Source organism: Acromyrmex echinatior, chromosome 19 (genome assembly GCF_024713525.1).
Source record: "Acromyrmex echinatior isolate Ae372 chromosome 19, ASM2471352v2, whole genome shotgun sequence".
Lineage (NCBI taxonomy): Eukaryota > Metazoa > Arthropoda > Insecta > Hymenoptera > Formicidae > Acromyrmex > Acromyrmex echinatior.
Window position 1 is genome coordinate 5,971,921 of NC_141870.1, and position 23,060 is coordinate 5,994,980.

Genomic DNA, 23,060 nt, shown 5'->3' on the forward strand with positions numbered 1-23,060 from the left:
TCTGTAAAAAACGGCCATTTTTTAAATATTTAACATTGAAATATTTAATTTTTTTAACTTAACTTATTTTCTAATAAAACTTATTTGTAAATAAGGAGCGGGCTGGGCGAATGTTTAAATGATAAGCCAAGAAATCCCCCAGAGAAACTAAAATATCCTAACATGTTGCCGGGTGCAATGTACGACGCTGCCTTTCAATGTGACATGCAGTTCCCTGGCTCGAAAGTGTGCCCACAACCTCAAGTAAAGTTTTGATAAACTTTGCGTGCGACCTTAATTGCATTTTAATGTTTTCGATTCAATTATCGTGAATCGCAAATTGCTGTTTAGTGAAATCCAATGTTGTTCTCGTTAATTGTCGATAATTCTACTATTATGTATCTACCATTCCATTTGCATTTTATCTATCACTTGCTCGTAATCGGAAATGAAATAACTTTTACGCATCACTCGTTATATTTACTCAGACAAAATATATTCGGTTACCCTGATCGCTTTGACGGAATATTTATTCTCTAAATAAATTTTGCGGAGAAATTACGTTTGCCATGTAGAAATTACATTTGCTTCTGTCGGTATCAAATTTTAGAGTCGTAATGTTTTATAAAGCCCATTCTACAATGGCGTAAGCGTAATTGTAAGTAGTTGTAGTAAGAGTTGATTAATTACGAAAGTCGAATATTCTCAAGAAGAATTATTAAACAATTACGATACGAATTTGGACTGATGAGAATAAGTCTAACCGAATAAGAGAAAGAAATTCTCGGTCTTTTCTTATTCGGTCAAAGAGCGGATCTTGGTGCGGATCTTAGTGTGATTAGTCATTTCTTATAATGACAACCACTTACTACAACGCTATTATATAGAATAGTATATAGTGCAATTATAGAATGGACTTAAACGATAGTTGTTAAACATATCGTAAGAAATCGCGTTTTCTCGCTCTATTCTTTTAGACTAATCGACTAATCTGATTAGCCTGGGATCTCTTTGCGACCGAGTGTATATTTCAGACGAGCGGCTGCGAGAATCTGTGGTGCTTGACCAACACAAGTTGCTACTCCCTGGGGTCGCCGAAGGCTGATGGTACGAAGTGCGGTGAGAACAAGGTGTGCGCAGCTTAGGTAGAACCTGTTTCTCCAACAAAATATATTCCCGGCGTGGTTTATTTAGCAACCGCTTAGCGTCGTTGTTTATGCATCCGCAGATATTACCGACGTAAATAATATGTCGCTGCGAGGTGACATCAATTATCAAACGATCGCGAACGCAAATGGCTTTCGACGCGATCGAAAGCCATTTACGAGGCGCGGCGCGATTCGCGTCCCGAAACGCCGCCGGAAACGTAGCGGAATAAAAGGGCGTTTCTCCATCTCTCTTCCTCTCTTTGCGAGCGGAGAGATTTATTAAACGACGCGCCTTCTCCTCGCCACGTCGCTTCTCGCGGATGTAGATTTCGTCGCCTTCGGCTCACTCGCGAGCGGCGGACGTAGATTTAATCGCGCCGGGGAAATAAATTGAAGTGTCAGGAAACTTCGCGCTGGAAATTGGTATTCGCGTGAAGCACGAGGCGGAGAGTAGTCCGCGAGACATATTGCATTCTTCTAACCCTGCGGGACAAAGATAATACAAAGAGCATTTGCACACGAATCTAGTGGTGCATCCACAAAAAGTGCGTGGACATGGGCACTCGGCCGGCCGCGGTGCACGGCGGATGGGGTGAATGGGGTCCCATGGGTCCCTGCAGCAGGACCTGCGGCGGTGGTCTTAAATACTCCGAGAGGGAATGCGACCGACCGATACCGGAAAACCGCGGCAGATACTGCATCGGCGAGAGAAGGAAGCTTTTCACCTGCAACACCACGGTAAATTCTATCGGCATCTATCTATCTTCCTCGCGCGCAAGTTTTCTGTAAATTTCGCGATATTATAGACGTTAACCTTCTTCGATCAGTTAACTTATTTCGACGCTGCTACCCGAATTGTACGTTCCAAGCCACATACCGACGGATGGTCTCTGTCTTACTTTTATTATTACATTGGAGGTGGCTAAAAATATTAGGTTGTTATGTTTACGGGATTTTTACGTTTTCCAGTGAGATTTCATTATGACATAGTGACGCGAGCGGTACAATACAACTGTCACAAATTCGATTGGAAAGAGCGAGAGACAGAGAGACAGAGAGAGAGAGAGAGAGAGAGGGGGGAGGGGGTATTATTGCCGCGAGCATCTCCGTGATGGTGCTCGGCGAAACGTTTTAATTCTTTTTGGTCGTACGACGATTCTCTACGCTGTCGCAATTCTCCCGTATACCATCCCGCATGGAATTCCGTCACACATTCGCCGTAACGTTCCGCGTTAAATTGCGCAGCCTTGCGACCCGACAAAACCGCCGTACCGTGCAGTACAGTGCTCGGAACACGACAACGAGGAGATTCTGACGGACGGGCTCCATCAATGGAAGCCATACATGGACCCGAAATTAGAACCTTGCGCGCTTTACTGCATCAACGAGAAACAAATCTATGTGAAGATCTCGCCAACGGCGAACGATTCGACACCCTGCAAGGCTGGAACAAACTACATGTGCATCTCCGGAACGTGCAGGGTGTGAAATTGTAACTTTTTGAAATGGAACCTCGCCTCGCTGAGAAATCTCTACTATTCATGCTAGGATTGCCATGTTGATTCGATAAAATTCACCAACTAAAAACTTTCCCAGTATTTCTCATATATATATATATATATTCAGTTTGTTTATTTCTTTTTTAAAGAGATATCTATATTTATTATGTATGCATATAATTTGCAAATATTACAAGTTAAAAAAGTCCTATTGTTTTTCTATGTATTCAAATTTTATTGATTCTTTCAGAAATGTCTCCAAACTCGAAATTCTTACTTAACTGAAATTATCCTGGATACTATAAGTTCATACAAATAATTGTAAAATACAAATAATAATAGTACATGCAGTAAATATCCACGTTTCTATGACACCTTTAGCATTACTTTAGTGAAATCGAATTTAGTAGCAGAATTCTTGACATTTATGCACATTTGTAATTACTTTAATAATTAGCATTAGTTATCTATCATTGAATAACGGTGTAAATATTTATTGAAATTGTAATATGATTGAAATAATAGACGACGCAGCAATAAAATTTATAGTTGAATTAACATTTTATTAAAGGAAATATTTCTTATCTCTTTTACGAATACCTCTTGCGAATACCTTTTTCACGAATTTTTAACTCTCTACTGATAACCTGGAATTTTATCTTTTCCGTCAGCAATAGATCTTTGAGAAACAAAGCAAATTTTTTTATTTTATTTCAGATTGTATAAAAATGTAAAACAATTCTGGTATACTGTTAAAGCTTTAGCAACGAGTTTTTATCATCATAGAAGTTGAATTGTATTTTACTTATTTTCACAGATTTAAATTTATCTACCAGAATTCATAATCAAAATATCAAAGGTGCTTTAAGAGACGCCGTGCCATCGGCGAGTTAAAGAAATTTACGCGTATGGCATTTATGATTCTTATCATGTCGAATGTTATCATGATACATGTTTTTCGTACTATAGAGAGTTGGATGCGATTGGGTGATAGACTCGTACGCAATCGAAGATAAATGTGGTGTATGTAAAGGCGATGGAACCGAATGCAGTCCGGTGGTGGGCGAGTTTACTGAAACGTCGTTAGAGAGCGGTAAAAATTCAGTGATTGTGTTTACAGCTTGTCAAATGGAATCGCGCGAGTTTCTTCTCGTGATTTATCGCTGCTTTTTCTTTGCAGCGTATGTGAAGATCGTGACAATTCCGAAGGGAGCTCGAAGCGTGCAGGTTTCCGAGAGAAAACCCAGCGAGAACATACTAGCCGTGAGACTCGCAAAAGATAAAACATACTGTATCAATGGAGACAAGTGAGCTTCTGTGCCACTCTATTCGTTTCCTTTCTTTACTTTCTTCCGTCTTTAATTTGAAACACCCATAACATAAATGCCTTGGGAAAAATACATATTTCGTAACGATAAAGCACATAACGTATTTTTATTACGTACTCGACGTATTTTTTATCATGTTTTTTATGATCGTTCGCGTAGTCGTGAGTTTAAGAGCGGAGATTACGAGTGTGCTGGAACGATGATTATCTACACGCATCCGGAGCCGGACAAGGAAGTAGTGGAAATGAAAGGCCCGATATCCGAAGATATCGAGATACAAGTAAATCATGTCTATTTTCCATCGATTATCTCGATATGATATCATACGATGATGTAATTACTAGTTTTGCACGATATATATGTTTCATTGTAGAAAAATTCAGTATATATATATATCGCGAATATATCTTTATTCTTTAACTCTTGTATAAGATTATAAATTTATTTTTGTAAATTACTTTTCACAAAATCATTGTAAATATTTCACTTTTATGATCTTTAATTGCAATGTAAATTATTATAATGAAATGTATCCATATAATTCTCGAATTATGGATTAAAAGTGCCTTTCAATAATTGTCATTTAATTAAAGTTCTCTTTCTCTCCCCCCAAAATCTTTTATGTATACTATATTATGTTACAATAAAATACTAGAAAATATTCAAAGTGTGTCACATAATTTTTGTCTTCCCAATATTCTAGTATGCATTCTTCAATCCTCAAGACAATCCTGGAATAGATTACAAATATTACGTGAGATCAACGAATACATCATACACGCCCAAGTATATGTGGGACTTCATCGAGTGGTCAGAATGCAGCGCTAAGTGCGACGGTGGCACAATGGTAATTTATGTGACAACGTTACACATACACGCGGATGCCTAATGCGACCGCGAGTGCGACCGCTTTTATGCGAAGGACGTGTCATCGATTTGCGTAGATATCTGAGGCGTCCTGCATAGAAGAACAGGGTGGGCGAGTGACACCGAACTTCTGCGACGGTATACCGCGTCCGGAAGCAAAGAGCCGCATCTGCAATCAGGTCCCTTGTCTCGCAAAGTAAGTCACAAGTTTCAGATGTCTGCAAGTTTCACATGACAGCGAATATAGACAATAGAAATTGTTAAAATAATTTCGTAATAAGATAATTCGTTGAATGGAGCAACATTTTTTAGTTGATAATAAGATAAAACGTATTTTATGAAATGAAACAACAGTAAAATATATAAAATATCGTATAGAATATTTTATAGAAATATTTTATAGAAAAAAGATAAATACGTAGTTATATTACAACATAATGTAAAAAAAATTCGAGATTTTTCGGATTAATGCTTTTTTATTTCTAGTAGCTAAATTTCGTAGCAACCAAAAATATACTGAGAAAGAAGTGTAAATTTTAATAAGTATTTGCTTGAATATTTACTAAATTATATATTTATTTGGTACAAGAATCATTAAATTGATTTAATTATTATTTTTTTATTTAGAAGATGAATAAATATTTATTTACCTTTTAATAAGTAAATGTTAAATTAGTACTAATTATGAAACAAATATTTATCGAAATTTAATATATTTTCTTCCGAGTGTGATAACAGAAAAATTTGTTGTATTCCTTAATAGCAAGAAAATATAACTAATTAATGTTTCAACAACAACAGTTCAAATAATACTCACGACGCGACGTTGAAATAAAAATCTGAACGCTATTGGTTTCCGCTCCATCGATCTTAGTTCCTTCTATAACGATGACGTAGTACTACGCACCTATGCCCGCATACGTTTGCTGATAAATAAGATGTTAACTCAGCGTCGCATAAACAACGATCAAGCGTTTTGTGCGCACATTAGCGTCCGCTCGACGAATCTAATGTAAAGCAAATAAATCCATGTCCGTCGCCGGTTGTATGTGTAGATGGAGAGTGAGTCAATGGAGTAAATGCAATGCTTGCGACGGGAAAAAGGGTGTGAGACATCGCAAGGTTCAATGCGTAAGGCCGGGTGCCAGGCCTGGGGAAGACGACGTGCAAGCAAATCTAGATGCGTGCAAAGGTCGTGTACCGAGGCAGAAAGAAGAATGTATAGGTATTATCGTGATCTTTCGCGTTCTTAACATTCCTTATGTAGCATAACTTTTCGGAAAAAACGATTTTGTTAAAATATCGAAAACTTAGTCGGATAATAAATCCAAAAATAATTTTGTTTTCATAAACAAAATCATGAAAATAATTAGAAATTTCTAACAATCAGCTTAAGCTGGTTATAGAATATGTAAACAGAATTATTTTGATGATTTAACAAAGCTATTTTCAGATTTGTAGCTAAATTTTTAGATACTTTATTGGGATATAATTCTTAATAATAATATCGATATTGTTGTATTATCGTAACACAGGTATTATGTTACCGTTACGGAAATATTATATACGGTATAAAAGCTGCATCGTAACAATATAACGATACCAACATTATCATTAAGAGTTACAGAATCCTAGTGCAGTAAATTCTTTTTGTGTTTTGTGAAAAATTCAAGACAATAATTCCGTCGAGAAAATGTATTCGTGTCAGGTACAAGACCCTGCAGAATAATGTGTCTTAAGAAACCACGACGGTCCAATGAGCAGGAGCTTATTGGTGAAAAAGAGAAAAAGAGCTCGTCACTAGATGATCAACGGAGAATGATCGACAGATTCGTCGATCTAGGTCTAGCTCGTTACTTGGAGAAGTCCCGCGACAAGTTGCGCGATGACGATAGATCCGAAGATAGGAGTGCTGCTCGAAACTTCCGACAGGTCCTTTACGATTGGGCGATGACAAACGAGGACAAGCGTAAGCGCACCTGTGACGCGGAAGAGAGATTCACTACGCCGAAGCCGGGATCCATCATTTTGGATTCAGTACCCATCGAGAACGTTGTACTGATGCAGGCGCCGTACATGGACGAGTCTCTTCAGGCTAATCTGTCGGACAAGGCATTCCAAGAAGCCGGCGATCGCGTCGGCGTTGGCATCGACACGACCAAGAAGAAGGTGTACAAGGGTGCTGAAGCGCTTAAACTTATCCAACAGTTAGCCCGTCGTAATCAAACAGGGAATCCGCGCGCTGTTTCCGTTACCGTGAACGAAGCTCTCAATTCATTTCAGTCCGTCGACAACGCGGTAAAAAAGCGTTGAGCAAAAAAAAAAAAAACATTAAACGTTACGATAAATGTATGTTATCTTCGTATGTATTTGTCGTCTATGTTCAAGTTTCAGAAATATATGAATATTTAGATATAGATCGAAAAGTTAGCGTTACATGCTGTGTTACGAGGCTTGCTGATTCATGTCGTACGTGATTGATTAGCTTGACGGCATGAAGGCCGTCAAGTCAAATAAAACGTACACGTAATACGAAAAGCGGCGTGCGGCGAACAGAAAATATCGTTCAGCGATATAACGCTTGGCGGACAGACAAACGGACATCCGTATTGCGGAATCCAGGTGGAACGAGTACAAAAGTCAAGATTAATGACTCGCGCGGCGTTTCTTTTACCACTTAATCTTTATTGCTACAAGAAAATGTCGCCCGCCAGCAGGCATTTCCCTGCGATACCCCCAGGACATTAAGAGGAAAGGGAACGTCTGCAGTCATTAACAGTCTTGGATCATTACAAAGTATCGCTCCCGTCATAAATAACACAGCGAACGACGAATCTCAAAGATCAATGCAGCGAGACTCGTTAGTGGGTCGCGGGAAATCATCCTCCTCGTGTCGTTCAGCTTCGGTAATTTATGTCGCCCGTCATCCTCGCCGCATATTGAGAGATTATCTTCGGATTCTAGCAGATCTATCGCCGCTTTACCGTCAATTATGCCTGTGTTATGCCGGACTCAAACAACATGGTCGATTTAATCGGAGCGATTCATCTCTCGCAGCTCCCAACAATCCTAACGTGGGACGTTTTTCTGGTATCCGATCGTTAAAATGCGATACGCTTGTATAAAAGCATTACGGCACGCGCCATAAGTATAATTTGGTCGTATAACATAACGATTGTTTTTATCACTTTGAGCACCGAGCAATCTGCACGCGCCGCACGTTACGTGTTCAAGAGCATTCGTTTCGACGCGCCGTCGTTTCTACTCGTAACGACTCGTAAAAGTTTTTCTTGATGGATCGCCTAACCATCGCTTGAATCGACGCAGATTCGTCTTCCAGACGCGCGCTCTTTCCACTCGTTCGCTGATGCCGTGCTCAAAGAGCGTACGCTTCGCGCGAGAGTAATCGATATATCCACGTATGATAATAAATTCTTTTCTCTTTCATCGCGCCGAGGAACGTTCGAGTTTCTTCTCGCGAAATCATTTGCGCCATCGATCTACTTCAACGTGTATCGCATGCACGTCGTTCGCGAAAAATCGAGACCTCGGGAGACGCGCGAGCTTCTTCCTGAATTCTTTGTATGTATCTGAGAGCGTCCATGCCGACCAAGGTGAATTCCGTGCTATTCTGCGATGGACGAGGCTCAAAATCCTTCGGAAAATTCGTAATGACATTCTTCTCGTCGCGTTCCAGAATAATCGTGAGCGTTAGATTTCGAATGTCTTCCTTATCAATCACTACCTCGCCCTTCTTAATCTTATTCGCGCTCATGTTTGCTTTACCATTCGATGCGTTCCCTGATTTTTTATCTGTCTTAGAACGATCTCGACGAGTTTTAATCGAATTTCGAATCGCGTTCGCCGAAATTAAAGTCATTGCTTCATTTGGAAGCGCATTAACGTACCCGGTGCCGGTGAAATACGAGCGCTTAGACGAATGTCCTGTGCACGTGGAGAGATCACCTGGGTGTCGGTCCTTTACGATGGCACCGTTTAAAGCTGTCTTAGCGGGCACTTTGCAAGCTCTAATCAAGTCGTTTTGCCGCGTTGCCGTGCTCGACCGAGCGGAGAAGAGTTTGCCGCCACGTTTGCTGTCTTCTCGTCTTCGTCGGCTGGCTTCGCAAGACGCTGACTCCCTTGGCTTCGGTCCTTGGCAGTAGCTGTCCTCGATCACGTCGAGATCCTGCTCGCCACGGCCAACGGGTCGTACACATTTGACAGCGCGCCTTCTCTTGCAGCCTGGCGTACACGGTGTACAGCCTTGCCACTCACCAATAATCCACCTGAAATCGCGCCCGACGATAAGAGCGAGGCTTTTAATTAGCTGGCGACAGCGGGGCGACGGTGATTATCGCGTATAGTATCATGTCCCTTCGTTAGTTCCTCAAGATAACAACGACAAGTCTGTTCGACGCGCAAACATGATATGATTTATATGAAATGAAGATATAAGGATGATGCGTGTATAGAATTATTATTATGCTACGTTGAAAAAAATGATCTGGTTGGATTAAATAATAGATTAAAAAATAAAACTGAACAACTGTCTATAATTTTTAACGAAACTCGATATATAGTAGCGTTCAGATTGATTTGCATGTCAAAGAACTTGCATCATATATTCATTTATTTTATAGACAATACACTGAAACAAAAATTCTGGTTGAAATGGTGGACAGATCAGAATTTTCTGGTTAAATCTAGTTGAGATAACTAGAATTCTGATTGATATAATTATTTTGGTAAAAATAAGAATTTTAGTAAATTTTACAAGAAATATTGTCCACCAATCAGAATTCCGGTTATCTCGACTAGAATTCTAATAAATTCAACCAGAAAATTCTAATTCGTCCATTTTCAACCAGAAATTTTTTTCAGTGTATTGTCTGTAAAATAAATGAATATATGATGCAAGTTCTTTGACATGCAAATCAATCTGAACGCTACTATATATCGAGTTTCATTAAAAATTATAGACAGTTATTCAGTTTTTCTTATATGATCTAATAAGTTCATGAATATTTTAAATGTAAAAAATTGTAAAAATATAAACTTGCCGCGGTATACAGGGAGCTTGATTGCATAGTCTGACTTTTGCGTCTGGTTTAGTGATGTTTCTGCAAAATTTATCGTCTACTAGTCCGCCGATTTTCTCGATGCAACGAGGTTTCGATATCTGTTCTCCCGGGCCGCAACCTGCCGAGCATTTCTCCCAATCGATGTAGTCCCAAGTGAACTCGTGTTTGCGGGGAGTTCGTTGCTTCAATCCTAATGAGTATTTCAACGTAACGTTCTCCTTTGCTAAAACCTATCAAACTACTAGCTGTCAAAGAAATTCTGCAAAAGGATAAAATTAAATTTATCTTTAATATTTACTGAGAGAACAGTTTTTGGTATTTATGACTTTAATTGCACGGTAATATAATTATGATTAGGATTTTAATTTTATAATTACCAATTAATGTTATAATTTTAGTAATAATACACATATACATGTAATTATATTTATATAATAATTTTTTACTAAAAAGAGTATATTGTTGTCCCTCAAAATGGGGATTTTATACTCGTTATTTTATACTCGTAATTTTACACTCGTTTTCAGGAATAATTATAAGTATATTCTTTTTAGTATAAGTAAGGTTAGTATAAGTTTTTCAACCAATGTGTCGCGTCACTCTGATGTACCGTAAAGAGTTTTCAAGTGTGAAAATTATTATATTAGAGAAGGTAAAAAGAAGCGAAAAAATTTAGAAATGAACAAAAAAGCGAGTGAAGCTAGGGCGGAGTGAAAAATATTTTTTTAAATATGAAGATTACTTAACTTATTGTGTAGACTCTCATTTTAAGCAAAGCAATTGCAATAAAAAATCGTTGCAATAAAAAATCACTTTTAAAATAATTGATATTATAGTAATACTAACTATAAAAATAGAGCTTCTCATCATAATATTTTATCATGTAATTATAATTACATGTACTAAAAACTTTTCTCTCAGCGTACTTTTTAAAATAACTTGGCAGTTACTTTAGTATAAAAATGAGAAAATAGACACTACACTACACGTCACGTTTTCAGAAATAAAAAATTAAGTTTTAGCCGTTTTAAAATGTTGCGAACTTTATTCGCGTCGCGTCGTCAAATTATATTTGAAAAAAAGAACTCGGTTTTTAAAACTCACTTCCTTTGAAGATAATTATAAGAGTTGATTATAATAGCAATACGGCGATTTTAAATGAATATTAAGTATTCTTAAGAGAGTATTTCTCTTTGCATTTCTGCCGATAGTACATATCCAAGTTCGAACACCTTGTTTGAGATACGTTATCGATTTGCCAAGAATAGCAACTAATTAGCGGAGTGCGTTTATTATGTTTACCAATATAGTCAAGTCCTCAGTGACGGGTCCCGGTATATTCAAAGCTTCCTGCCTCGGTCTTATCATTCCCAGCCACGCCTTGGAACCCGGTACATTGAACATTCCTAAACGGTTGCTGAAATAATCACATTGCGTTGTTTTACGGAGTAAATCTTTATTTACCTGATGTGTGAAAAGATTAATGAGGTTAAAAAAAGATCTCGAATTAAAGATATTATTCGCGATATTTGATCAGACAGTAAATACAACCAGTGACGACTCGAGATTATAACATAAATGTGTTATAACTTATGTGTTAGAAAAAATGAAAAATTTCATTTACCCATCGATCAATACAGTTTTCATATTTCTTGTGTACACTACGATTCTGGATTTAGTTGGTTCTGCTTCCTCGACGCGAATATTTCTGGCACCGGCCGGCACGTCTGTTATTTTCTTGAGTCCTTAACGCGAAAATTCGTTCGGAAAATTATTGCAAGGAACTACTATGCGTGATATTATTCGTCGAGATTCCAATTTTGGTGCAACATCGCGTTGTTGCGCAATGCGAAAAGAATTATTGGGCTGTCGCGAATCGTGCTTTCTCTCTCTCTCTCTTTTTCTTTCTCTGACACATATATATATATACATATTCTCAATGCGCTGCTCAAGATTCCTCTTGGAGAGCAAGACTGAACGCGCGCCTTATACTTCTGCTCTGGCGGAATTTTAATTCACAGAAGTTCTCGTTCGCGTACTTCCTATTCACTGTGCCGTCGACGGCACTGTGAAGTTCATCGGCATTTTTGTCAAGTTGCGAAATTCGCTCGACGTGGAATAGTAAGCGAGAACGCCAAGAAAATTATTATGAGGAACAAAAGAAAGATCGACAGAGAAAGAAACTAAATTTCTGTCGAAGGCGTTGATACAAAATTCAACTATCATCTTTGAAATATTGTAAGAATATTTTTAATAATGCAGAAGTTCACTTCAATATTTGGTAATGGTTTTTACTTCGCAAAAGTAGAGTGGTATTGATATTCAAAATACTAGGCAAAATGAAATCTTTGTATCTGCATTCGTATTTTTGTATTTGAATTTGTAACTAAGTATTTTTTTCTTTCTTACGAGGTTGGGCCGTAAAGGACACTGTTCCTTGTTTCAAGATGCATGAGGTACTGTCGCCTCGACAGACACCACAAACGTCTTCGACGGCGGTGGATTCCATATCTAGGTCACAAGGTATTTCCCTACATACACCCCCAATGCAAATGTCCCGAATGCCTCTATAGCACGTGGTACCATCCACCACTTTTGGTCTCAGCGATGTCACCAGATTAGTATCGCTTATACAGTAAAGCGCGCAGGGGTTTTCGGATGCCTTCAAATCTGGGAAAGATAAGTCACGAAGTCGACGCAAGGCTGAAGATTACTTATCGCTCTTATTACCTTCAGGAAGATTATACGCCATCCAACGATGAACCTTTCCGTCTTCCGGAAATACCCAATTGTTGAATTCGGCGCACTGCACGTCGCGAAACGAGGGTGCGCCGATTTCACAGGGCTGTAAAGAAATTCAATGTTAATTTCGCGTATGATAATTTTCCACCTCCAGCGGCTTTACAACGCAGCGCGTTTAACATTTTGTTTCCTTTCTTTAAGAGTAATACATCCTTAATTTAAAAGTAACAGAACTCGTAAAATTTTACAGGAAAGAGGAAAAACTATCTTTCAATTTAATAGAAAATTATTTTCTAATTAAATAACATTGGCAAAAAAAAAGTCTTAGAAATATGATCAAATGTCACTTTTGTAATTTTAGTTTCACAATCCTTAAAAAGATCATCTTTCTTAAGTTGTGACGATTTTAATATTCTACAAAATTATAACAAATTCAGAATAAAAAAATCATCAAAAGATGTAACTCGATATATCAGAACAGTTCATATTTACTATCAGCTAAAATGATTAAATTTAAAATAAAATAATTTCTTTTCCAAACTTTGATCATTAAAATTGTCTCAATTCTAAATTTTTTTTTTCTAGAAAATTCTTTTTATTTACAAAAACGATGCAACTCAAAATGTGTCACTCTTGTAGAAGATATAATCTCTTTGAAAGATATTATAATCTCTTTGAAAACTTTATGAAAGACACAAGTGCTTAGTGCTTTGATGGATGGACCGTGAAATTAAGTTAGTTTGCTTTTGATGATTGATAGAATAATCTTTATAATCTTTATCTAACTCCATTAATAGTGATAACTTGAAAATCATATTTTGTGAGTTGTGTCACTTTTCAAATAAGGTAACGACTTTTCATTTTTGCCTGTTTAAATTTCATTGTTGCTAGCTTAAATCTCGTGGAATTTTTTCTTCATAATTTAACGATTATTACATTTTTCGTATGTCACGTAAAATTTTTTATACCAAGAAAGCGTTTCTCCAATTTCAATTGTCGCGACAATCACGTGAAAGATGCAATCGTTGCATAAATCGAACGTTCACTCGAGACCGCGTAAGTTCGCGCTGCGCTTACTGGAAATCGTTTACCAGCACTCTCGAAACTAACATCCGTGGCGCAGATTTTATGGCGCTTCCTGTCACCGATGCAATAAGAGCCGCCTTTGGATGGAGATGGCTGGTTACATTTTCTCACAGCGTACGCCACACCGGAGCCGCATGTTCGCGAACACCTGCTCCAGGACGACCAGGCACCCCAACCACCATTTGTGATTCCAGGTCGTTCTCCTACCATTAGGCACTTCATTTGGTAACACCACTGTAACATTCGTTAACCTCGACAACCTCGCGGTACCTGGACTGACTTATGTCACGGAAAATGAGAAGGCACGAAGGACGGTCTCGAAGGAGGTACATTATAAACGAAACTAAATGATGCACTACGTCCTTTAGAAGCGCGACGTGGAAATTTATTATGACCTGTAGGAAGATATTCTTGCGCTTCGAGAGATCTTCGTCTTGTTCCATTAGAATCACTAACGCTATTCCCCAACGCGAATAATTATCGAGTCTCTTTATGATTTCTGCAATTTTAAATGTACTTAAAGCTGCTTAAATGTCTGCCAGATGGAATAATATTCCCTCCTGTCGTTTCGTTGCAACGTAATCATTTTACCCTTTAAAAATGATTATGAAATATAACGTATGTATTTACCTTTTATTTAATGTAATGCATGCATTGCTCTTTATTTAAAGTTACTCGCTATGCGAATATTAATTATTTGTAATGATGCGTGCTACTCTGCGCGTAGTTGCAAAAATAATATTAATCCATGGATGTATCATTAATATGCATATATTCAAGTAAATATACGGAAATTCATGCACTTTGTATCTCCAATTTCGTGGCTCATTATTTTATAAAAATTCTTGGAAATCTCATCATTTCGTTGGAGGGAGGAACGGTTACTTGAATTAATATTAGCTATCTCGCTTTTCCATTTAAAACATCCGCATTAAAGTATACGCGAGCTCCCGACTCCGCGATAACACGCAAACGCATCAAACCTGCCCTCAGCTGGTGATGAGATAATTGCTCTTCGTTTTACAAACTGCAATTGCGCATCTATTTGTCTATTTCATTCTACCGATGATTGCATCGGTTGTTGTGAAGTGGCATGACAAACAAACTGAATTTTTACGCACGTAGGTAGATCAATCTATTTTCGCAGTCGATGTTATCGTTCCGATTTCAATTTTTTAAACTTCGCAATTCTCTGTACATCGTCCAATTTTACTCACTAAATTTCATCGGTAGGAAATTTGTTTTTCTTTTTACGTCGAGTTATTTAAACGAAATATCAACCATTCTCCTTTTTTTTTTTTATCAATATCGAACAGATCGTACGCACGCTTTAAAAAGATACATATCTATGTCTTGGACGATTTTTGGACGCACATCCTCTTGAAAATGTTTGATTATTTATAACCGAAGTTTTTATATCTAATAAAATTTTTGTAATTAAAATCGTACATCTTTGTTGATATTCGCAAGATCTGCGAAAATAAAAGTCAAGTCCGTTTTTGACGCTAGTCTGATCCTAGTCTGATTTATCGTGAACGGATATCGACGATCTGACTTTGTGCGGAGCTCCCTCGAGTAATTAGAGATTACTCGCCGACCAGATTCATGAGCTTTGAGCACGGTAGTGTCCGACACGGTAGTCGGTCAACCGGTCGGCGCTAATGACTCTCGTCTACGCGCTTCGACGCTTCAGCACGCTCGCTTATTAACATTATCATCCAAATCTGATATTTCGCTGATGTGTGATATTTGGACACCGCTTGTCTCCCGGCTTATGAATCTTACGCGCACCTACGTTCTATCACGTTTTGCCGAATCCCTTTTGCAAAATCACGTAGTCGCGCATGCTTGACCAACCGCAAAAAACATTTCCAACCCACTTGCCTTGTTTCGATTTCCGAAATATCCGTGACTCGACTTAAAACAAGTTTTATCTGCCAAAGATACGAATTTCTATGCAGAATATATGCGTGCTCGATTATTTGTATATAGTTCCTTTTTTATTGTATATATCGAATTCATTTGTCAAATTTAAAGACGACTACATTTTTGAGAAATTATGAGCGCTCCTTGGATAAATTCAAATAAATTCTTTTATTATCAAAATAAATTCCATATTGACTAACCTTGCACTGCTTTATAATTTGCATCCGATCTTTACGTTTTCTTCAACTATGAGTTTCTCAAATATATTCAAATAAATCCTTTTAGTCCCGTAACAAATTTTCACATACACTACTTTGTAAGTTTTCTAACTTATTATTAAGTTTGAGATAAATAATCTTTTAACTTTTGAAGTGTATTAGACTTCTAAAAGAAGCTGTGCTTATTAAACCAAAGGGAAGCAAAAAACGGCTCTATAAAAGTTGCAATTTTTTATATACTCGCAAACGTATAATTATGAAAGAATTTACAGTACACTGTTAGCCTGATGTACTTTGTGAGAATACATCTGTGAATGCTCGCTTGCAATCTTTAATATTGCCGCGCTTTAATTGCTACCTTAAGGGTCAATGAAATTTAACTAAAGAAAACTGCCTGAAACTGGTTTTTAATTCTGAAAGGGCACGGTTAATGGCAGATTGAACTTTTTTAGTTTTCTACTATATACTCTCGTCATATCTTCTTTATGAGATACTTAAGCTGTTCCGACATAATGGCCTCTCGATGAAAGGTCCTTGAGAACCTTGATTAATTGATTAATATGTAATTTTTCTTCAAATCTGTACTTTGATACGCTTTTAAGGCTCTCGAAGACGAATACTTATTCATTATACTCACGAAATATTTTGGTGAATAATGTATTGAATAAATTAAAGAAGATGCACAATTAAGACATGCATAATTAATTATTATAAATCCTTAATGAATCAATATAACGTTAATATTTGAAAACCAAAGGAAACATTGAAAAAACTGATGAGTTGTGATATGTTTTTCTAAAATGAAATTGTCAAAACTTGAAAAAACTATCGAAATAAAAAAAAATAAATTATATACTGTAGAGAATTAAATTAACGAACAGTTCAATTAAGTTACTTAAAAGATAATAAGTTTAAAAATTTTTCAAAATAATTTTTATCATAAATAATATAGCTCTGGAATCAAAGAATGGTTACTTTTATAAATTGTTCTTCACAATTCTTGTAATCTGTGGATCTTAGATCATCTTTCGTGCCTTATTTTACGCTCTTTATTCATAAACAGGTATTTACCCTCTTTTCGCCACATGGGGTGCCCTCGGCGGGTGGTTTCCTGCCAATCACGCAACCTCTTCCGGGGATGGCGCACTTAAGGGTTTCACAAGTCTGAAAACGGGGTGAGAGTCTCAGTTTAGTCATTTTTTAGTAAAGACATAAATAATAATAAATGAGTTTCAGTTTATACTATTCTATTTTATTTATTTTAAACGTATATATAGGTTCTTATTTTTATTTTTCTTATTATTTTTAAATGATATTGCATGTTACTTTCTCAAATTTTTTCATTTTTTTTCTCAAATAGCTCATAAAAATATGTGTGTATATATGTAAATATATGTGAGCGTCTACTGTACATTGAGCTCGAGTTTGCTAAGTCGAAATGACTTCCAAACCATGAGAATCAGTCCATCTCTGCGGGAGTCTCATTTTAGTTAGATGCGTGTCGATCGCGATATCGTGCCGAGATATCGCGAGTTCTCCGGTCTCTTATCTGACGCCATGCACAGTTGGAGAACGTATTTTCCTAAACGGATAAGGTAGGCCGCAAAGGCATCGGTTTGTAGATGTGAACGGCAGATGGTGCCCGTTTACAGGCGATGTGGATCCGCAAGCCGATACTTTAACGCGTGTATTATCGGAATCGCTTTAATAAATTGACTGGCTGTCGCTTAATATTTTCACCGTGAAGAAAGTGACGACTGCGCATGTCTAAGTTGACATAGTCGCTGCAGCACAATCGAATAAAACATACACATAAATTTAATACTTTTTCTTCTTGTTAATTTGTTGCCTTATTTGCGAATATTTATTCTTTGAACTCGGGAGTAGTCATTTTTTTTTTTTTACGTAAACGATCATCTAAAGTATTTTACCCATCGTTTGAAATCACTATTATTATTTTACAATATATTGTATATTATGTCGATTGTTTTTTTTTATCCGACTTGTTAGTATTTGAGAACGTTATAAGTACGAATTTAATCATATTTTCCTGAAAAAATAATCTAAATATTAAAGGGATCCAAATATTAAGCAGCTTATTATGATAATATTTCTAAAATACAAAAATTTTAATTAATATAATGTTTTTTTATTCAGAGTTTTCGATGGAATTGCATATTTAAAGGTTTGTAAAGAATAGTTATTAAAAAAGAAAAAAAATATATTAAATAGTATCCATATGAAACAATATTTTCTAACAATTCACTTTTTTCGTTATTGGATTATAAAAATATCTATCTATATATAAACACTCCAGGCTATTATTCTCGGATTAACCGATTTGATATAAATAGTGATCGTGCTAACTTAAGTTCAGCATTGCCTGAACAAACAAACAAATAAAATATAAAAAACATTTCTTTTGTACCATTTTTGTACCATTTGTTTTTATTTCTTTTTTTTTATTTCTTTTTATTTAAAAAAAATCATTCCCCAATCATTACCCTATACTAATGTAATATTCTAAAGTATTAATTTTATTAAATATCTTGAGAATTCTGTTTTGTAAATTTGTTATGGTATATATTGATTAAGTAATTTTGTCTCTCCAATTTCAACTTCCAAAAAAACTACAACAGCTATTCCACACAATTTTTTAGATTTGCAAACTAAACAAAAATCTCGATAGATTACATAGCGTTTCGCGTATATTACGTTTCATGTAACATTATTTGGTGAAAATATATATATTTCGTTTTATATTATAATAAAGATTGATTAAGATTTTAGAAACAATGTTTGAGCTTCTTGCTTTTCTCCAAAATCGTGCTCTCGTTAACTATGAGTCTTTTTTCTGTTTCAAATTTTTGGTTCTCTTATCACGAAGACAGTGATGAATTTACGATCGGCGATCCTGCGTCTTTTTCTACTTTATCCCTTGAAATATATTGCGTTTGATTTTTTATCGTTTTTTCAACGTTCTATATTTTATTATTGCTTTGTATGAAGAAATGATTGTTTCTTCAAGTAAGAAATTATGCTATTATTTTGAAGCTTAAATTAAAAATGTGCAAAGGAAGAGTGATATTATACATGTTATGAATGTTTATTAAGCTGGCATAGTCTCTGCAGTACAATCGAATAAAAGAAATTATAAAATATGCGCGTAAATTTAATGCTTTTTATTGCTAATTTGTTACTTTATTCGCAATTTTATTGCTTCGCAATTTGATAGAAATAGTGATTGTTAATTGTAACTTAACTTTGAAATATTATTGTTGATGAATCTTTATTCAGTTTTTATACAGTTTTTAATTGTAGTATAATTTTTGTTATTTAAATCTTGATCGCTTGAAATAACATTAAGAACGTTTAAAATTAAAGTTCATTTTTTTTTCATTAAAATAGTAGTTCAGCTATTCTAACACTTTACACTTACAAGGTAGACATAAAAAAGTGTAAAAAAATTTTTAATTATGTGGATATTTTCACTCAGAAAAGTGTTAAAATATAAGAAAAATATGAGTAGCATTTCATGTATTATGCAAATATTTGGAATAGATTCCGATTGGAATTATGTAATTAACCTCTAGATTTAGATTCTATTATGTTTTCTCGGGAAAATTTCGATTGGAATCTATTCCGATAATTCCATAATGCGTTGCCCAGGGTTAAATTAGCATAGTCACGATGTCTGTTAAACCGCCATAAAATCATGAATATACTGAGAAATTCATTTAGTTGAATCATTTAATTTCTTGGTTGGACAAACAAAATTCTTGGTTAATGCAATAAAATAATTTAGTTGAAGCAAAGCATTTGATTATTTAACATTTTATTACTTCTGATAAACATTGACATCTGATAAAGTTATTTACAATAACCAAGGATTTGTTTGTCCATATTCAAACAAGAAACTAAATGAATTTTTCAGTGTAAGATAGCAAGAAAACTAAATCTATGTATATGTTTTATTATACTGCAGTGGCTGTGTAGCCTCTTAATAAAGTTTGCTATACTGAAAAAAAAATCTTAATTTTAAAGAAATATCTCTTTGCTCGTGTTAAAAAAATTATTTCTTTGGATTAACGAAAATTTTTTTGAAAATACAATATCTTATTTTTAAAGAAATTTTCATTGATCCAAAGAAATAATTTTTCTGAATACGAGCAAAGAGATATTTCTTTGAAATTAAGATTTTTTTTCAGTGCACGCAACGTTACTTTTTCGCAACGTTGCATCAATAATCTATGGGTATGAACTTACGACTCCCATGTCACATTGCCGAGCGTCTGGTCGATATCGTAAACGGCATTGATCATCACCGTTATACATCACGCCTGGTAACATTTCCGCTGCGGGAAAATGATGATCCTGCGGCTCGTCTTCTAAGCAGAACGCAAGACCCTGCCTGAAATCAATCACTACTCTATATTTCACATTTCTGAAATTTTGAATGGACGTCACAAATTAAATGTCGGAATGTGTAAAGCATACTATTACTCATCTATTTACGTGATACAAGATAGATACAAGAGCGTTCTTTACTATACGGCTTTTCAATTTTAATACAAGAGTATTTTTAAGCAATTGTATTTTTATGAAATTTTCTTCATCCTTGGTTTGAAATTTTAATATAATTTAATTTGATATAACTTTATAAGTTTTATATTATATTTTTTATAATAGAGTCTTGATTATTCAAAGTTTTTTGATGTCCTAAAGAGAATTTTGCCGATAAAATGTGAAAAAAAAAAAACAGAATATCGTTGGAACTTCATATTTATTATATGAATATTTATAGTAACTTATGGCGACCGTTCGTGTTTCATATCGCGGATCACCGTTGAGTTCCGCGAGACAACCAACAGCATGGTTCTTAATTTAATTTAAAATTTACGCTCGTAGATCAGACTCTTTGTACCTACTCCGCTTCTAGAGAATGCATAGAGTAGATGAGGAAAGCAGTTTTGTTACTGGCGGACTTTAATAAAGCCACCGGTGAAAAAGCAACAAGCATTAAGCTCACTCGATGTACGAGCGCAGGTAACGTCGGGAACATTCGGACCATTTTTTCGTGATGTACATGTCGCCGGGGTGCATAACGGTGGTCTCCACGTATCCGTTTCCGTGATAAACTATACCAGGACAGCCGTTCTCCCGCTGCACGTCGTGGGACATACCCAGGCTGGTAATGAGAAAAAGAAAATCGGCTTTCGGAGCGGAATATTTATTGGGGCACGCGCACGTCGGCGTTGCCCGGACTTGCTCTTAAAAGGTATCTCGAGGTACACGACGACGAGAAGTCGCTTCATACATTAAACAACGCTCTCGACCGTGACTTATTTACGACGACGCCATGGCATACTATTATTTCCACTCTCGGGCAAAGAAATGGTCTTTAGAAATTTATTTCGCATTTTTTCCTCGCTGCAGCTTCATGCACTGGCGAAGCATGAAGGAATCAGTCGATAGCGCAAGCAACCGTGGGGAAGCGGGTATTGAAACGAGAAAAATATCCGTTTTAAAATGTTTCAAAATATGAGTTCAAATAATGGTACAATGAAATATTGCAGTGAATATTACGTTAATATTAATTTCGTTGTTTAACATGATCGGTTTGTACGAGATTAATGTATTTACATATCCCTAGAATTATTTGATTTTATTCCGTTTTTGCGCCGTACTGTAATTATTTGAAATTTTTTCTGTACCTAATTATGTCGGAACGGATAAAATTAATTACGGGCTTACGTGTGGCCTATTTGATGAGCTATATGATAACCGGTTGGTAGACCAGCGTCTCTCACAATGGCTGCACCTTTCAAAGGATTGCACGTACCAGCGATCGTGGATGTACCAGTAAAGCCACAGAGCTTTCTCGAGACACAGATATCTAATCTGATAAGTTATCGTCAAAAGGGCGAGTACCCGTAATCTCGGGATTAAATTGAATTTCCAACAGAATTGCTTGCGCCGCGTACTTGCTAATGAGAATCGCGCAATCGTGATGATTTGGGTGGGAATCGTCGCCGGGATTCATGGTGTACTGCCATTCTTGGAAATGCTTCAACGTTGCATCCGCGTCTCGATTTATTGACAAATTCATCTGCGTTGTATTCACAATATTAGATTCGCACAAATTCCAACGGCGTGAAAAACGATATTGTCTACATTATAAATTGTAATTCGAATATTTTCTATTCGCAATAAAAAAATACATGTGTTTATTATTGAACGCGTTGAAGGTAGAAGAGATTTATCGCTTCGATAAAACAATAAAGTTCTACTTTAGGAAATATTTTTTTTTTTTATTCCATACTCTTTACCTCATTTTCCTTCACTTCCAATCTTATAATTCTTACTATGGTCAACTGCATATGTATGCCTAGACTGACGTCGTGAAACAACCCTGCAGCCTGAGAAAAAAAAACTCTTACGTTTCTATCGATGTAGATTAACTTCATTCTTGGTTCAACTTACTTTTCATTTTTTTCTAAGAATTTTTTAAGAATTAAGAAGAATGAAGAGTAAGTTGTGAACTAAAATTAAAGTTAATCTAATTAGTGGCATTAAGATTTTGTATATTTTCTATCATTAAGATTTCATCAGTAAAATTTCTGGAAGGAGATTCGTAAAATTTTTCGAAGATTTTCAACTTGCCATATTGAAGAGCGTTAGTATGTAATTTTCAATATCGAACTCTCTTTCTTTATGATAGTCCAACAAAGATTTGTCCAACACTACCAACAATTCTAGGGTGTACGACTTATTGTCGATTGATTTTGCAGGCATCCTTTTCTGCGAGTTTAAAGCACGCTTGGCAACGATTTTAGACGTTTCTTCAATGACGTTGCAAAGATTCTGTATGGCATCGTCTTGATACTCATCTGGGCTCCTTTTATACACGATATGTGGATGCTCCATTTCTTTGGTAACTGGCTCAGCCAGTGGTTCGATCATGTACCATGCGTGCTTTATTTTAATGTATCCAACCTGAAAATTAAAATAGTAAAACCCTATAGTTCTTAAAATTTGCAGTTGATGTATTTGATTGGGAAAGAAATTAATGAATCTTACAAAGTTCTTTGTTTAACTTTAATCATTTTCATTCTGTATTTAATTATATTTAAATATTTTCAGTCACACTAACAACTTTCTAATAGGATGTCAAATTAAGCATCAA

At 36.0% G+C, this 23,060-nt stretch overlaps 3 protein-coding genes across 3 annotated transcripts; 2 read left to right on the forward strand and 1 right to left on the reverse strand.

Moving 5' to 3' along the window:
• The first annotated feature begins 162 nt into the window (after positions 1-162).
• On the forward strand, positions 163-7,157 carry LOC105149049 (A disintegrin and metalloproteinase with thrombospondin motifs 7). Its single transcript, XM_087416216.1, has 6 exons — positions 163-243; positions 1,656-1,865; positions 4,658-4,801; positions 4,899-5,017; positions 5,877-6,046; positions 6,530-7,157. The coding sequence occupies exons 1-6, from the start codon at positions 163-165 to the stop codon at positions 7,132-7,134; spliced, it is 1,329 nt and encodes a 442-aa protein (XP_087272342.1). The 3' UTR covers positions 7,135-7,157.
• Positions 1,934-4,676, forward strand: LOC147906661 (papilin-like). The gene is made up of 2 exons (XM_087416052.1): positions 1,934-2,609; positions 3,596-4,676. The coding sequence occupies exons 1-2, from the start codon at positions 2,472-2,474 to the stop codon at positions 3,935-3,937; spliced, it is 480 nt and encodes a 159-aa protein (XP_087272178.1). The 5' UTR covers positions 1,934-2,471; the 3' UTR covers positions 3,938-4,676.
• Positions 7,158-8,326: 1,169 nt separating the features above from the next.
• LOC105149048 (A disintegrin and metalloproteinase with thrombospondin motifs 7) lies at positions 8,327-22,529 on the reverse strand. Its single transcript, XM_011061184.2, has 13 exons — positions 22,204-22,529; positions 21,859-21,983; positions 21,629-21,775; positions 20,904-21,062; positions 20,141-20,285; positions 16,946-17,038; positions 13,755-13,964; positions 12,633-12,747; positions 12,312-12,572; positions 11,527-11,647; positions 11,205-11,319; positions 9,882-10,132; positions 8,327-9,107 (listed from the first exon to the last, which is right to left on the reverse strand). Exons 1-13 carry the CDS (start codon positions 22,339-22,341, stop codon positions 8,327-8,329), a joined length of 2,661 nt encoding a protein of 886 aa, XP_011059486.2. The 5' UTR covers positions 22,342-22,529.
• Between the last annotated feature and the right edge of the window lie 531 nt (positions 22,530-23,060).

Coding starts and splice junctions, on each gene's coding strand:
- LOC105149049 (XM_087416216.1), top strand. CDS start 163: ATGTTGCCGGGTGCAATGTACGACGCTGCCTTTCAATGTGACATGCAG. Junction 244..1,655: donor AAGTGTGCCCACAACCTCAA/GTAAAGTTTTGA, acceptor ACACGAATCTAG/TGGTGCATCCACAAAAAGTG. Junction 5,018..5,876: donor CAGGTCCCTTGTCTCGCAAA/GTAAGTCACAAG, acceptor TTGTATGTGTAG/ATGGAGAGTGAGTCAATGGA.
- LOC147906661 (XM_087416052.1), top strand. CDS start 2,472: ATGGACCCGAAATTAGAACCTTGCGCGCTTTACTGCATCAACGAGAAA. Junction 2,610..3,595: donor GCATCTCCGGAACGTGCAGG/GTGTGAAATTGT, acceptor TTCGTACTATAG/AGAGTTGGATGCGATTGGGT.
- LOC105149048 (XM_011061184.2), bottom strand. CDS start 22,341: ATGAAGTTAATCTACATCGATAGAAACGTAAGAGTTTTTTTTTCTCAG. Junction 21,063..21,628: donor GCTCATCAAATAGGCCACAC/GTAAGCCCGTAA, acceptor TCTCATTACCAG/CCTGGGTATGTCCCACGACG. Junction 20,286..20,903: donor TACCTGCGCTCGTACATCGA/GTGAGCTTAATG, acceptor GATTGATTTCAG/GCAGGGTCTTGCGTTCTGCT.